The sequence below is a fragment of the Sylvia atricapilla genome, chromosome 8, assembly GCF_009819655.1.
Source record: "Sylvia atricapilla isolate bSylAtr1 chromosome 8, bSylAtr1.pri, whole genome shotgun sequence".
Classification (NCBI taxonomy): domain Eukaryota; kingdom Metazoa; phylum Chordata; class Aves; order Passeriformes; family Sylviidae; genus Sylvia; species Sylvia atricapilla.
The window spans coordinates 28601731-28619219 of NC_089147.1; the positions used below are offsets into that span (position 1 = coordinate 28601731).

At 38.3% G+C, this 17489-nt stretch overlaps 1 protein-coding gene across 3 annotated transcripts in view; it reads right to left on the minus strand.

Moving 5' to 3' along the window:
* Positions 1 to 17489, minus strand: part of CCSER2 (coiled-coil serine rich protein 2) — a 44646-nt gene that overhangs the window by 7047 nt on the left and 20110 nt on the right. For 2 of the 3 annotated variants that reach the window (XM_066324221.1, XM_066324220.1), the window contains exons 6-9: positions 13016 to 13099; positions 12150 to 12236; positions 10592 to 10690; positions 2251 to 2335 (exon numbers count right to left, since the gene is read on the minus strand). In XM_066324221.1, the coding sequence (XP_066180318.1) occupies positions 2251 to 2335; positions 10592 to 10690; positions 12150 to 12236; positions 13016 to 13099 (355 nt within the window). The remainder of the gene's footprint in view (positions 1 to 2250; positions 2336 to 10591; positions 10691 to 12149; positions 12237 to 13015; positions 13100 to 17489) is intronic. The other variant, XM_066324219.1, reaches the window with a different exon arrangement.

Here is a 17489-nt window from a genome sequence, read left to right on the forward strand (position 1 = left end):
TTAGTTGTTTATACACTGCAATATGAACAGTTGACAGAATTACACCCTCATAATCTACAGTGCCTGTAGGTGATCTATGTATCCATCAGCTATCAAGAGCACAGTGAAGAAAGCTGCAGAATTCACATGCAGAGACGGCATTTTAGGTATCCAGATATTTAGATATCCAGAAGTTAGGAAAGAAGTGGTCGACTTCTAAGTCTATACAGAAAACACCACCAGACAAAACCTGAGAAAACCTTCATGTTTCCATCATCTTCTCTGTATTCTTGCAGAGAAGATGATGGAAACACTGACATTAGTGTTTCAGTCCTACACTCAGTGGGGATGCCCAGCTCACCATTTGCCTCAAAACCCCGTATTTGGCTCAGAAACCTGAACACTGAAACGACAGAACCTAGTGGGAAAGCAGGATACTAGTGATCCTTCCAGTAATGTTCTATTTTACAGAACTGTTCACATAGTGATAAATCATTGATTTTTCAAGAATTTCATTAAAATGTCTAAGGAACCTCTGAATTTATACTACATTTTTCTTCCTGGTGTTGCTCTATAGAGTAAACTTAAGGCTTAAAGAAAAAAGCCAGAACACTCCACTAGTGGAAACTTACTTTCCTAAACAATACATTAGTTAAAGTTTATAGTCAAGGACTCATTTTCATTTACTTAATTTCCTTTAGTAGCAATTCATTGAATGCAATATATAGGATGCATATTAAAAAATCCAGCCTGCTTTAGTAATAGAAGTTTACTATGGAATCCCAAATAAGAGGCCACCCTTGTTGGTGGAGGGATGAGGTGGAGGCTCAGAAAATCAGCAAGATTAGCAAGCAAAGTTCTCTCCTTCAGCTAAGCAGCCACTGTGAGTGATGTGACACCAGAGGCTCACGTGGCAGCTGGGACACTATCCTCCCATTCTGACTCACCAGTCACCAAGTCCCCAAACCATAACATTTACATGATCCTCAGGTCTAAACCTGATCTCCTTGAGGTTGGTCTCTGTTGACAGGACAGTGAAATCACCCAGGCTGTGCTACTGCTGGCCTGTCCACTCAGCAACAGAAGGGACAATCATCAGATTTTGGGGTTCTATGTTCATTACACATCAAACACATCAAACACCACAGAAAAATGAAGCACATCCCTTATTGCACAGAGAAAAGCCCATGAAACAGGCTGTGCATTCCTGATGAGTTCTTTGCATGAACATTGTCACAGAAACATCAAGAGAGTATTTGAAGCACAGGTTACAAAATACTAGATTTTCTGGTGATTGATAAAAGTAAGAATCATTGCAGTGTGAAATATTTGTAAGCTCGGTTTTCCAAGGTGCAGCTTACTCTTCAGATCTGCATTGGCCATGGAAATCTTACTTTGTTTCCGTAATTTGACTTTTCCTTTATTTCTTGTCCAAATACACTCTTGAGCTTTGCTAGGCAAACACTGTAATTTGCAAATTACAGTACATTTAAAAAATATAACTTTAGCGTTACGAAGTAGTTATATTTCTTCAAACACTTATCTGTTCAAAATGCAATACCAAAGCACAAGATAGGACTTACCATTTCTCTATGTCTACGTAAGCACACAGTTTTAAAATCAGCAATTGTCTTTTTGTTTTGCAGATCCAAGCCAAGTGAACAAATGCATCTTATATCAGCCCACATTGTAGCTAGCACATAAGGAACGTTATTAAATCATGCAAGTTGTGCAACAGCCACTTCAGTGTCAGAGAAGCCTTTTTAGAACAAATACTGAGGTGAGAGGGGGGGGAAACAAAATTAGTTTGAGGGAAGCCATTCTGAAAAATTAAAACTTTTTGTGAGACACAATGCAAGTGGCACTTTCCCACCAACAATTTTCTGCACAACCACGACGCGTTGACGTGAACACGCCCACGGACGCGCGTGAGCAAACAGAACACACACATGGACAGCAGAGTGCATCACAGCCATGGAAAACAGGGAAATGCAGCAAGCAAGACTGATGTTAAGACAGGACTGGAAACAGGGGCCTACTCGGGTTTGCCTGAAGAACTGCTGAGGTCTATCGGCATTTAATAACTGTTACAAACTAGAAGTGGCAGCTGCCGGTACGCCGGCCGAGGGAAGCGATTTGTTAGGCACAGACTATCGTGTATGCCTGGAGATGTGCCTGAGAGAGGAGGAGACTACGAGATGAACAGTGCGTGCAAAGGGGAAGCTGCTACTGGAACACGGTGAGGGAGATGAGTGAGAGGTACAGACTCACTCTGTCTGCGGTGCGGTGGAACACTCCGAGGGATGCCCTGGAATGAGCCCTGCCAGGGAGAGAAGGAGGGAGCAGAATACCCACCCTGTGCAGAAAGAGAGAGGGGGAGAAGTATAATAAAAAAAGAGAACAGGGAAAAACAAAGACACCAAAAAGCCACACCATTCTTTTTCTTTTTTCCCCCAGAAAGGTATCATTTTATTTCCAGTTGTGCTACTTTGTAAAAGCAAATGTTACACGCTACCAAAGCCTAGATGTCCTAATATAGTCAGAAATCTTACAAAATATTTAAGTTCACATTTCTGTCCAAGATAGTTTTAGGGGAAGAGTACAAAAACTGAGCTTATCATGATTAAAAATACATGATAAAATTGTATTTATACAGCTTTCAGAATTATTTTAAAAATGCCTCACCAAGGAGTAGCTTGCTTAGCTCTAATCTACTGGGAAACCAGTCAACTTTAGTTAGCAACAAAAAATTTCTAATGCAAAGAAACAAATTTTCCAGCAAGTTCTGGTGTTTCAGAGGCCACTGTACTCCAATTTTATCAGTATTATTTATTGTGGAAGCAGTGACATGGAACTCTTTTCCTCTCACTTTGCTCTTGGCGCTCAAAAAGGATCAGGGAACAGGGCAGATCCATGCAGGGCAGGGTCTGCCTGTCAGAGCTCCCAAATAACCACAAGTGTGACACACTGCGCTTGCTGCATTCTCAAAACAAGAAAAAGTAATTTTCTTATTACTTTTCCTTTTCCCCCACATCCTTACCTTTGCAAATCCAAGCTGCAACTTCCTTCTTAAACAACACCATGTTGATTTCCTATTTCAGCAGGACAGGTTTAAGTATTTACAATCCTTTTGCCATTTAAGCAGCTGAAAGCTGCTTTTCTATGTCCTGGAACACGGATACTACAATAAGACTGCTCCACTGCCTCCTGACCAACAGCAACTAAGTGTGGCTACTCTGTGAGCCAGCAGGCTGAAAGTATCTGAACAGCACCTGCATGACAGAAAATAGGAACCCAGTTTGCCCCTCTTCTCCAAATTCCCTGCTGCAGACCATATTGCCATGGCTGTAAATAATACACTGTTTGACTTTCATGCTTCTTTTAAAGCAATGTTAAACACCACATTGTTTCTGTAAATAAATATTCTGCTTTTATTTGTCTTAGGAGAGTTTTAAACACTTCCCTGATCTTCCAGTTATTCTCACCTAATTAGATTTTAGCCAGCATCATTCCAGGTTTCAGTAATCCTAAGATGAAACGTAACACATGCATCTAAACCAAGTCTTGGAATCTGCTAGTCAGAGCACTTTTCATCCAGAACAGGAAATAAAGAAAAAAGCCTGACAAGATTCCTTTATTGCTCTTCAGAAGCTGAGCTAAAACAATTACTCCAGCAAAATCTTAAGGGGAAAAATGAAACAAATTCTTCACTCTGATTATCTCTAGATGGAGGTATTGACTGCCTAATGTGTTCTCAGAGTCTTCCATCAGTGGTCATTATGATCACAATTTTTAGTCTGCTGTATGCAAGTTCTGGAACAGTACTAGCTTCAGTCAAGCAATGTGACAAACCAATATAATGAGCTGCATCAGCTGAGTAGGTACATACATTAAATACATAAACAGTCCTGAGAACATGATTTATCAATCGATGACTGAGGAGAAAACTATCACACGCTTTGGATTTTCATAGCGTGGTACAAAAGGACAACACCACATTTTACAGGTTTGTCCACATTTCATCCAGTATTGTGTCTGGGTACTGGAACACCAAGGAAAACTCTTTCCCTTCTCTAAACATAACTGAATCTCCACATAGTGGAAAGCACATTATCACCAGGCACAAGTCTGCTTTTGCACAGACTCATCTGAGTTGGCAATGGGCTTCTTCCAGATTTCTTTGAATTTTTTAACACATTAAGAAGGGAGGTGAAAATTTCATATCCTCTCCCTTTTACCCTCTGAAAAGAGAGATTAGGAGAAGCACAAGCACCTGAGCTACATAACAGTTAAGACACTATTGTAAAGGCAATGAAATATTTACATGTCTTGATACGTTCCAGAAATTTTTAAGCATCCATATTAGCACTTCAAAGCACAGCACTAAAAGTACAGTCTTCTAAATAATTCTTCATGCTACTTTATCATGGCTCTGACTGGAGAGGTAAATGAGGGAAGTGCAAGTAACTTCCCTGAATCTTTTGCCTGCTGAACTGAACTGGTCTCCAGACATATTTTAATTCCCTTCTTCCAAATGCTGCAGTTGACATTGTTCCATATAGGTAAGTTTCAAATAAATACCAGATTTCTATTCTGTAATAAATTAATAAATATTTTTTTTCCTAAAAATACCCCAAACAAGTGTTGTTTAATTGTTTAATCAAATAAGGTAACTAAAATCAACGTCAATTGAAAACCTAAGTATCAGCACATACAGCACTGTGATTTTATTAAGACGAGTGTTATGACTTTAACTGATTATAAAAATTATAAAGGATGTACCAATCCCATTGATGTAGCACATTAAGATTTAAGTATCTGCACATATGCCGGGCTTACAGAAAGAATAATTTTCTTTTAATAGTAATTTTTGTACAAAACTCCAGCAAAGTTATCAAGCTTTCTCCTTTAAACATCAACTCAGATTCATCTCCTATTACTCAAATGTGCACTGAGCTTCCCAAGAAATCCACAGAGAAGGAAAAGAGAAACACACTAAATAAACACATCTCCTCATATGATGGTACATATTCAAAATGCACAGATAATGTGGCAGTTTCCTACTAAAGCTGAGAGAAGAAAAACCTGAATCACCACTTATTCATTACAGTGTCTGTAAAACTCATAAGCAAGGAATTCTAGAATTAAATGATGACAACATGACTTACCTCAACTTCAATTAAAAAAAAACAAACCAAACCCAAACAAAAAATGTCTGATGGGATTTTTCTGGGTTCTGAAGCAACTATTTCCATTAAGACTTTAATGTTAGACAGCAGTTTGGACAGTCCCTCCCTACAGCTATTATGTGCATTCAGCCACTATTCTTAAATCCCATTTGTCCTATTTTCCAGATAGTGAATTTGTGAAATAGCAAAGGCATCCCCAAAGAGAAGTGAACCAGAATTTTAAAACAACATGAGATTCAGGAGTGGAAAAATAAGAGCAGCTGAGATAAAGTAGCCTACAAACCAGAAGGACAAATGTTCTTCTGAGATCCTGATGAATTGTACTATTGCTTTATGTTATGGTAAATGCTTTATGAAGTTCTGACTCAAACTACACTGGGAAAACCTGGTGGCTGTTTCTTCTTTTAAATGCTACTATGAAGACTAAGGCCAGAGTTTTCCATTTAGTTATGGGCAGATTTCAACCTTAGCATAAGAAATCACATGAACAAAAGCAATTGCTTCTGCCAGAAAAGGAGAGGTGAAATATTTCTAAGCTATTGCAGCCCAGTAATTTTAGCCCAACAGCCAGATATTCCAGTTCTTTTCCCAAGGATACGTCAACATGCAAAACTGCTACTGCTTTAAAAAGCCTTTTCTGCTGCAGAAACGAATACAAATACAGCCAAGATCCCTTTTTTAATCCATACAACCGGAGCCTCTGAGCACTTCAATGAGGAGGTGATTTTTGCTGCCTCTCACCAAGCACTGCCAGTTGTCTCCTACACACTCAGAGCTCCACACCATGAACAAACCTACAATGACAGACTTCCATACTGAGGCAAACAAAATGTTTCTGCAGCAGTCTTCTCTTACTGGCCTAGCACCCAGAAAGAGCTCATGAACAAGCAGTTCTGACATTACTTTCAGTCTTTCTGAAAGTATTCAGATGAAAAACATCACCAACCGAGTTTTATGTGCTGGTTTACACTAGACCAACAAGAATTGCTTGTGAAGGGTTCAAGGACCTCTTTTCCATGTAGTCCCTACTTGTCATGCACAGTCACAGCACAAGAGACAGGTGCACAGTATGACCACCTAGTCCTGCTATGGTTTTGTTTCACCAAGTACATGTATAAGAACATGAAGCAAACAGCAGAGCATTGGACAGTAAGAAATCAAGGCTGGGTGTGCAGATGAACACATACACTGACCTGTAAAAAGCTGCAAGTTTAAAGGAATGGTTGTGAAGCTGACACATACAGGATGTTTAAGGCTAAGGTGGAAGGAGATACTAAACCCAGAAGGACAACAGTACACAAAGACAGACAAAAGATTACAAAGGTCATCAAAACAATTGATGTGAAAGGCTTTGGAATGACAAACTGGAACAAAATTCAAAAGGGAGGCAAAGAATATCTTGGTGCAAAAGTAGAGAAAAGATGGAGCAAAGACCAAGACCATGCACACTCCCCTGCAAACTGACAGGTTCTGTTGTCATTCTAGCAGAGACAAGAATGAACTTGTACACACATTTAGGCAGCAAAGCTCATTCTCATCCCTGTGAGCTGTTACCAAGGAGAAATACCCAGCTGTTACTGCATGCATTATCTACTCCTGCAGGCAGTGGAAGAGCAACCAGCAACTAGGAGGAACTGGTTCTCACAGGCCAGAATCTTCTGCAGGTATCTTGGACCAAATTCAGGTCTTTGAAGTTTTTGCTTGTTTGTCATTTACTTCTCAGCATCTGCCAACATCCTTTCCAGCCTGAGAAACCAAATGATTAATCAACAAAAACTTAAGTTCTAACCCCTTTACCCTCGAAGCCTTGAAAATATCAGTATTTAATGTTAGAGAAACAATCCTGCAGAACCTGCAAGTCAACTGTAGCAACACATGCTGACATTTTTCTTTCTTGTAAGCTGTCCACAAACATTAATTTCTTCAAGGTCATTTTTATCTTCTTCCAGGTTTTGGTTATTTTCTTCCATGATAGTAAAATCATAAGACACACTAACTGGAATGAATTCTGTTTAAGAGACCTGTAAGAGACCCTTTCAGAAATGTTGCAGTCTACGTTGCCAGCAAATATTTGTGAATATTTGCACAAGCCTTTACCCCAAGGATGGCTAACCAAAAATAAAGCACTAACAATAAGTAGTTACCTGAATTTTGAGCATCCTGCCAGGACACTTACAAGAAATACCATGTCACAGACACAGTAGACAGGCAATAGGTAGAGATCAATCAATTTTTAAGAAGCCAAATTTCCCAAACATTTCTTTCCAACCTCTAGTTTTTATGATGTGAGCACTAAATTCCAATAATTAACGTAACTTCTACTTATGTACCTATTACACAACTTCCACTTATGTACCTATTTACCTTTATGAAAAAAACCTGAAAGTACTTTGAAAAACTGTACTGAAGAGAACAACATCAGACAAGTTTATAATCACATCAGAATGGGTCATTTTGTAGAAATATTTAATAACAAAGAAACAGTGTGAAGAGGACTTTTAAAAAGGAATATGTTCAATGATCTCCACTTATTTATTTAGTGGCAGAACCATCAAGTGATCAGAAATACCAGCCATTTCAAATGGCCAGCTGAATTGCTGCAATTCATATGGTCTCAGATTCCAAACTGAAGTAGCTGCTTTCCACTCTCCCTGTTTCCTAGTTTATTCTACCATCTATTCTTTATGACACACTACATTAATAATGTTTGTCAAGGCATGTTTGAGCAAGCATTGAAAGTATTCCTTGGAACACTAAATCACTATGTTCCCAGATTAGTACTAAATTGTGAGGAATAAACACATTGTATCAGTTCTGATTTGTACAGAATAAGGAATTTATAAATAGTCACATTAATTTTGAAAATTTTGATTTTCAAAAATAATATCCACCATAATTAAAAATGACTGGCAGGTCAACACTAAGAGGAAAAACTGAAATGGTTAAATATTCATCAAAATTGAAAACTATTAACAAGCTTAAAGAAGCAAAAAGCTAAGATGCCTCAAAGGAGCCATTATATCATTGCCAAAACTTCAATTACAATTTGGTTTAAAATACCAAAAAAGCTAGTCTATATACAAAAAATCTAGTCTACATAAAAACCTGATAATTTCATAAACATTTAATAATATTACATGATTTATACCACATACGGGACCAATAAATGTGATTTTTCTTAGTCTTTATTCTTAGGTCAAGACCATTAGATTAAACTGAACAGGAATGTTAGGAGAGCAAAGCAATTTCTTTAAGAGGTTTTTTGGGATTTTAGTAATGAGAATACATTTTCCTCAGGTGTCTCCTAGTTATTGTACTTTCTATTTATTGTATTTTCTTACAAGAAAATAAAAGCTGATTGTGTCTCCTTTCTATTGCAAGAGATGTTTTTCGTTATTAGGTTCCAGATCAAAATCTATTTTATACATTTACATGCCTATTAAGCCAAGTAAGGATGCATCCAAATGCATGTTAGCAGAGGAAGCATTAAAGTAGAAAGTTGAGGTCTGACCATTAGAACTGAAATTTGGCTGCACTAGCCAGACCATTGTCCTCCTTGAAGAAATTCCACATTATGGAGTTCCTGTTTCTGTTGGCTGACAAAAAGCCTGTAACTTATAAATATGCACATGAAGACATCAAAAAAACCCAAAAAACATATCCAAAACATTCTGCCCTAAATTGCCCAGCTATCAAAAAGCCGTGCAAAGCAGCATAGCTTCAAAATTCGTTAATATTTCATGTATTTTCCTAAATCCTTTATCAATTTCATGAGAAACTTTGCACATGGATAAAAATACCAAGATGTTTGGATTGTGCATTATGGCTAGAAATACATATGTGTACCATACACATATATCTACACACCCAAACACAAATACAGCAGAGGTTCCTCTAGCTCTTAAAGCTACTGTCCCTTAATCCAAACTTCCTCCTGACCAAAAAAATATCTTTTTGAACAAAACTGCAATATAAGACAGAAATAATATACTGGCCAACCTGGCCCAAACCAGACAATTGTGCTGAGTGACCCCTTGTGCTTGAGAAGGCAACTCAAATTCCCCATCTTCTCCAGTATCTTTGTCTTATCAATTAACACCACAAGTTGCACAAACAAACTTGTGTAGTTAAGCAATGATCCACTATTTAATTTGTCTCTGAAGCCATGTGATAAATGAGCTAGAAAAAAAGGAAGGCGGAAACAATAGCCACTAACCTTGTAACAGTATCACTGCACAAAGCCATCCAATGAACAGCACACACAGGAAATTAAATTGGGAAAAAGCAACAATGCAAGGGCTCAGAAGCTCCAAACTAAAAGCAGATGAAACAAATGGGATGAACCAAGATGTTACATGGACATGGGGGCGCAGAGGTGTCAAAGCAAACCAAAAGCTACTTGAGGTTATAATCTTTTGAGAGCAGGTTGCTATCAGAGAGAAAGAAGGAGGCTGGAAAACATGGGTAAGGCTGTTTGCCAGTAACTGGTGAACACAGCGTGGTGGTGCCTCTGCTCCAGTGCTATATATCTAAAAGAGCAATTTTAGAAACATAACAGGGGTGATTCATGTTTACTACAAGCTTACATCAAGTAACTAAATGTAGGATAAAAACAAAGAAATGAAAAAAATCAAACCCATTTTTAACCTTTTCATAAAATGTCCTAGGCTTTCTAGCTAGAGCACTAGCTGAAAGATCCAAATGCTATTTGCTGCTGACTAACAAAAGCTTTGTTTAGCAAAGGTAATTTCTTCTTATTATATAGTATCAAATATGTTGTCCCTCCCCCATCTTAAATATTCTATTGGTGTTTCATGAAGAATGTAAATTTTACATAGTAGAAACAAATGTGATCCATGCAACAACATATGGGAATGAAGATGTCTTTTGTCAAAGTGATTTTCACGTAATTGTTTAATGATTCATGCTATTAAAATGAATTATAAAAAAAATAATAAGAAGAAATATTAAACAATATTAACTTTTGCTTTTACACTTATGCACTGAAACTTAGAGTAGACTGTTTCTTTTCCTCAGCAAATATGAAAACATCAACAATGAAAATCTGACCAGGAAAAAATCCTAAGAGATACCTATGACTTTGAAGTCAGAATATAAGAAAATTTCTTTAAGTATCACTAGATACACAGGTTGGATTGACTGTAACTCAAATACTGCAAACGGTGGTTATTTAAAGAGAAGATTTCTGAAGTTTAATGATTTATTTTAAAATAAATGTTTGTAACATTTGTTTATGTAACAGGGCTGTAAAAAAGGCAAGGGTTGCACAGCAGGAAGGACACTACTCACACAGAGCACAGAATCTCCTCAACAAGGCTGACTTGTGTGAGAGCCAAGGTTACAGCAGTGGAGAATGAAAGGCAGAGAGAGGTACCCGAGCACGCAGGGCCCACTTTACTCACAGAACTCCTCCTCCAGGAGGTTTGTGTGAATTTATCGGCACACGCGCGCACTGCCCCCGGAGGTTTTTGACTGTCCTTCTGGCAGTTACATCTAGTGGCCTGAATCACCCCCAAAAAGTGAAAAAGAAACAAGAATTAGTTAGAAATCAATCAGCTGAGCCTCCTGAAAAGTACAGCCAAGGCCCAGTGGTCAAACATGAAGCATGACTTGACTGCAGAGCACAATACAATTAAACCACTATTTACAGTGCTGCACAACTGCTGCTTTTCCCAGAGGATATTGAGAAGTAACCCAGAATAAATGTTGACTTTTGGAAAGCGGTTTTTCACTTAAATTTCTGAAGCAGTGAGTTCTTCAAGTCATCTTTCAGTCATTAAAAATCTAAGTTTTCCCCATCTCTACAGCAGTTCATCTGCTGCAGCAGTTACAGTTACTCCAGCAATCAGGTACACGACTGAGTAGGGAAGGAGAAATTTCCTTCAAGGATTTTTGGTAGATTTTGAGGACTAAGTGTACCCAAAACCTAACACTTACTGCTAAATGCTAACAAACAAGGTTTGGTATCCTGTGATGTGGGAATCTGCTGCTTAAACAGCAGAGCAAACACTACATCTTCACCTTTCAGTTTTGTTTTAGAGGCAATGTTCCCAAGGTAGAGAGGGAGAGGATGAAGGCCACAGCTCAGTTTTACTGCACAGCCCTACAAAAGCACATGCTCAACATGGTGACACAAGTACTGTCTCCAGCTGTGATAAATATGTATGGTATGCACCTCTTGGCATCTCATCTACCCTGCCTATAGGATCTTGCTGTGGCTTGAAATGTCTTGGAAATGTGGGGCTACTTCACAAGAATTGTCACAGCAGGTGAATTTACCAGAACCAAATGCAAAGACATACATGGTCAAATCCAAACTCAGAGCAAGAGCAAAAAGGTAAAAGGCACATGTGACTTTTGCTTGAGGCCTTGTGTCTCCCTGAACCTAATCTAAGATGAAGTGCTCCCATAACTTGCTCTTAGTTGCCAGATTTAATGTGACTATTCAACTTTGTTTGTATTGTTTCCTAAAACCCCAACCAATTTACACTACTACCTTGCTCAGCTTTAAATTTTATAGTGCAATTCTTTATTAAGATAATGGACTGTAGAGGAAAGGAGAGGGAGAAAAAAAAAACCAATAACAAAAACTTTAAGGAGAATGATAGGCCCAACCCTTGTCCATTTTTAAAATACTTTAAGTGTAGCCTTATCTTTTCCTCAACTGTTATTTTTGAGCAGCTTCTAGAATTTTATGTTCCAAACTGTTTTGGAAATTAAAGACTCTCAACAGCATTATAAACTTCCTTGCTTAGTGCCACACAAAATCATGACCAGATTATGGAATTAAAGATCTCAGGAGGACAACTGGGAATCCAAACCTACCTTTGTTACAGTTAAAGGAAGAAAGAAGAAAATAGCTGTCCAAGCTTTCTTAAAGCCTTCATCAGTACTGCCTATTGAAGTTGCACTCTGCAGTGCACACCTGGGATTTTGCTAAACATTTTGGGTTATACTTACAAGCTGCTGCTCTAATTGGTTGATTGTTTCATCCTTTTTCCTCAGTTCATCTTTCAGCTGCCTGATCTCGTTCAGCAGATCATCCATCTGCAACAGAAGAGTGGTTTTCTGTAAGGACTGCATGATTTAAAGCACCTGTACAGGACATGTGAGATCAGACATGCCTGGATGGGTGGCAGTGACACAGCACATGCTCTCCTCCTCCCATTCACACAGAGAGAGGGAAAAAGAGTGAAGAAACTTGACTAGAAGTCCATTGAAGAGGCCAAACTCAGCTGACCCACTGAATTTCCAGAGTAAGTAAATCAGCTGCATTTTTGAAGCAGTAATTCATGTGTTGTGCAAACAAGGGACATTATGTGGATGAACATGCCTAGTCAGCAAACACTACCTAAAGTCCTCTCTATCAATAACAGAAATTACTGAACTCAGAACAAGCATTAGATTTTAAATGTTCTTCAACTTCATGAAGTATTTATAGCCTTGCTACATTTCCAGTAAGCACTGTTTCCCTCACATAAATACAGAATTAGTGATCTTTGTGAAGTTATTTTACAGTTGGAGCCAAGCAATGGTACAAAACCTCACCACTATCGAAAACACACAGTTACAAGTCGGCAACTATAAAAGATGATCCCATTTGCAATACCTACTGTGATTTTTTCTGCCTTTAGTATCCATTGTTTTATTGTTTTATTCTAAAACAATAAACTTGCCACTGACTTTGTGGGGTTCACCTAGGTTAGCATTCAAACAAAGAAAGGAGCAAGAAGCAGTACTTCAGTAACACACAAACCTGGGGCGTGTTTTCTAAACATAAACAGGTTTACATCTCTTATTCCTTAGAACCAATCTATGTCATTTACCTTAAAAGTTGACTCAGGTTCTGGTGGTTCTGGACTCGATGGCACTGAGAATGTGATGTCCTGGAGTGACACATTTTCATCATTCTATCAGTGGACAGAAACAAGAATACAAGTTTGAATTATCTGTTGAAACAGCAAGTTTGCTTCTTCCCCCTCAGGAAAGCCTCCCTTGCTGCAGCCTGTGTACAATGCTCAAGTAAAGACTATGCTACAGACATTTATATTTAATTTCCATAACTTGACAGAACTTTACACATCTCACAGTTTTTTGGTGCTGTTCTGGTTTGTAGGCTTTTGGGTTTTTTTGTTTTCGTTTCTTGGGCTTTTTAGATAAACAGATTGTTAATTTTGAAAACAGTCAAGTTTACACTGTCCAGCACTCAGCTGTATTCAGTTCTCATGTGGCTGCTTGTCCCTTCCAGGCCCACAGCCAGCAGGTGAAAGACTGATGAAGCAGCAGCTTACACTCCATGTTATGGACAAGTTCTACCAGAGTGCTTTGAAATAATTTGCACAGTAATACCATAAAAACACAAACATTGTTTAGTTCAAAGTATTTCTAAAATGGCAGAGGAAAAGTGCAGCAATTAGAATCCTAGAATTACTTACAGTTTAACAAATTATTTTCTGCATATTTATACTGTATTTTATATTTATCTTATATTCCCCAATTAACAAATTTCACCAACACTTCATTTTAAGCAATGATTCAAAGAAATACACACACTCGGAAGCGAAGCTACAGATGGTCACAGTTACAACTGTGAGTGAGTCATCACACAAATGGGAAAAATACAAAACAAGACAAAACTATTTCAAGCAGAAGTATCTTGTACAGCTTTTCAAAGCTCCGTGCCTCCAATATACCTTTTACTGCTATTAAAAGGCAGGGAAGTGGAACAATAAGACACTCCACAACAGCAGATTAAGACCTAATTGCAAAGAAGGTTAGTGTGTCACACACTCCCTGGTGATCTAAATCAGTACTCCAAGCCTCTGCTAACACCTGACTCATTCACCAGCAAAGCAGGAACAAAGGTCATCTGCAGCAATTCCCTCACCACTGTCGTAATTACCTCAGTGCACATGCAGAGAGCACAGCACAACTGGAAAACAGTTCTAACACTATCAGTAGGAACTCAAGCCTCCATTTGAACACATGCTAGGATTAATCTATGAAACCTCTCTCGTGCTGTTTGCTCCTTGCTCATTATATTGTAAATGAAACAGGATATCAGCAAAATAGAGCCACCCTTGTACAAAAAAGAAGATACTAGAATTATCAAAAAGATGATAGAATTAGCAAAGAAAATGCACCTGATTATATGCATATGCTATTTTTGGTAGGCTAGAAAGAATACTAAGAAATATACCAAGATATCATCGAATTTGGAAACTTGGAGAGAACATATGCTTTAAATTTTTGGTTAAGATACAATGTACTTTATAAAGGTATCACCACATTGCACATCACACTACAACATGCAATATAAAAACCTGCTACGTCTAATATTTTTACAGTAGGAGAATACATTACTTATTATGGTATAATCACTTATCCAGATCAGTGGCAACTAAATTTTTACCAAGGTCTAGGTTTTGATTTCCAACTCCAAGCTTTATTCAGTACAAATCACTCATGTGAACAGACTCCTTTCCTAATGGCATTTCTATAATGATGCAAGCAGAAGCTGTGTTAAGTGGCCATCAAGCAGAGGGTGCTGTTCACCTGCTGCTGCTTGGCATTCTGAGTGCAGTTCATCCAGGCCGTGTCCATCTCACTGCCCACTGGCAAACACTGGCACAGTGACAGTCTGACAGCTAAACAATGGCTTAAACCTAAAATTTGCCTATTTGATTTGTTCATCTCTTTTGGTTCTGTTTCTTTCAAGCACAATTAAGTCACTGAGGTGAACTATTTTGTGGCTAGTAAAAAACAATTATTGTAGGGACAATTTATACAACTTAATGCATGACACAAAAATGTCTTTTAAAGTCTGTTTCTTTCTCAACTTCAGGCCTCTCATAAACAAAGACGAACCTCTCTTGCAGATCTCACCAGATGCAAAAAAAAAAGAACACAATGAATATATATTTCAAAGGTACACAGGTGACTTACTGACCTAAAACCTCGGCAAAACGTACTGATGCATTTAACAATTTTGCACTACATGGTTCACATTTTCATTCACATCTCTTCATACAAATGGGCCACTGATAAGCCACAGTGAAGATCTGTGCTTGAAAAATAGAATTTCATTTCCATTCACAAAAGATAAGCTGAAATGAAACATCTTTTAAAAAAACTGCCTCCCACAGAAAAAAGAGCTTCACAGATCTCCCAGCTCTGGAACTGCTTCATGTTTCAGTCCTCCCTACAAGAGCAGCAAGTCCTGATCTGAGGTAAGACAGGGTGGTTGTAAGCCATTGCTGGGTTACTACAGAGGATGGTCAATCCTTGCCAAGATCAAAGGCTCCAGGGCAACAGAAATAGAACAACCTTATTTCAAATTGTATTAACACATTAGCCTCCACCCAGAGCACCAGTTTATGAAATTAATTGAGGAGGAGGAAGAAATTGTTAAGATCAGAAGAAAATTTATTTCTTAATAAGCATGCAAATGAAGTACCTTAGTCAATGTTTAAGAGGCATTAACATTTACATGTCAATTATTACTAGAATTAGACTTCAAAAACATTTTCTTCTTGCAACACAAAGTTACCACTCCAGTTAAGCATTAAAGAGAGAACGCTCTCCAGCAGTACAGCTATCTGAAAATACGGCTGCATTTCGTACAAGAACAAGCTACATTCTTCACTCCATATAGGTTAGTATAACATCACTGAGAAGTCAGAGAAGATTATACTCAGTGCTGTGAAAATTTCCTGCACTCTGTATGAGAGAGACTCCTGTTGCTGATTTCACTGTGTGAAGGCACAGGAAGGTGGCAGTGTGTGAGGAGTGAGCAGCCAGCACCTGTACTGCTGCCACTGTTCTTCTCCTGGTCACACAGAGCTCAGCCAAGGCTCTGTTACTCAAATAACTGTTTATTTTTCCAAGCTGAACTGGGAATGCAGCACCAGCCCCACGCTGCTGCAGCTATGTTGCTAGCAATACTCCAGCTAATTTATATCCAGTTATGTGAGCTCCAGTCACAGCAATGAATCCAGCACAGCACATTAAGTCTCCCCAGGAATCTGCTAGGTATACATTCATTACGCGCTGTGCTCTACACTAAGTCACACTACAGCTGATTAGATAATTGTATAAAACTGAATTTAATTACTAACTCTTCCTATTTTACTGTAACTGTTCCTCTGAGACCTCATGCCTAAGTCCTCACTACAACTCTATTTCTATCTACCCAAATTAAATATTATTGCTGAATGTCACAAACGGAGAAAGGCAACATACACTTAAATGTGTAATACTGGTAGAGAAGAACTTCTGCTTCCATAATAAAACTGGAGTTTGAAAACAATTGACTTTGTACCTTAATTTTTTATATTTTGCAAGAAGTTGCCTGTGATCCAGTCCTAGTTCAGAGTTCAGAATGCTAAAGTTCAACTCATTGTTTTCAAAACTGTATTTCTATCCAAGAAGTAAAAAAAAATTGTGGTACTCTTACTCATTCCTGTTAGCATGAAGCTCAGTGCTTACAGTAAAGGCTTAACACTAATGTAATGAAAAAATACTTCATACAAGTTTTACCCTAATTGTTTAGCAAATTAAGGCATAAAAGGTCTGAAGTTTCCCCCTCTGTAGCAGGCTAATTTACTTTCACATTACTATTTATGTTCTTTGATTAAAAGGCTGGATAATACATAGGAGACTAGAATAAATATTCTGAAGTCCTATGATGAGTTTTGGAACTCGTGAGTCAAAACAAGGTTGGTTTAGGTCATGACAATACAGCCAAGTATGCCTGACAAAGTTTGAAGGGAAGAATAACACCTCTTATTACTAAAGTCAGTGTTACAAGGGAGGAAGGATCAGGCATTTGTCAAGACAAGGACCAAATTTTGAAAAATGGACACGTTAAGAGTAACTGCTTCATTCTGTGCATTTAAGTTCTTTTAAAAAGTTCATCTGAGCTACCTGAGGCAAGGTAGCTTTTATTCTGCAACCTGGCTATTATAAACTAGATCAAGATTTTACACATGATACTCTGCAGGGCCACACACTACTTGGCTATAAACGTGCAAGCCTTTACACCATGAACCACACACACAGATCATCCATCAAGTTGCCAAATTGTCCTTGTGTTAAAGGCATTAAAAGCCCTGAATAAAAGTTCCCTGCTACCTCTGTATTAATGCCTGGGGCTGTTGGGGGGCACAGTTAATGCAGCCCACCACTCAGACATCAGGTTCTAGGAACACACCTTCCCCTTCTGACCCTGCATTATTTTTGATGCAATTGTTTTTCCCCTGACAAAATCAGGAACACATCTCAACACAGGAAGCAAATGCT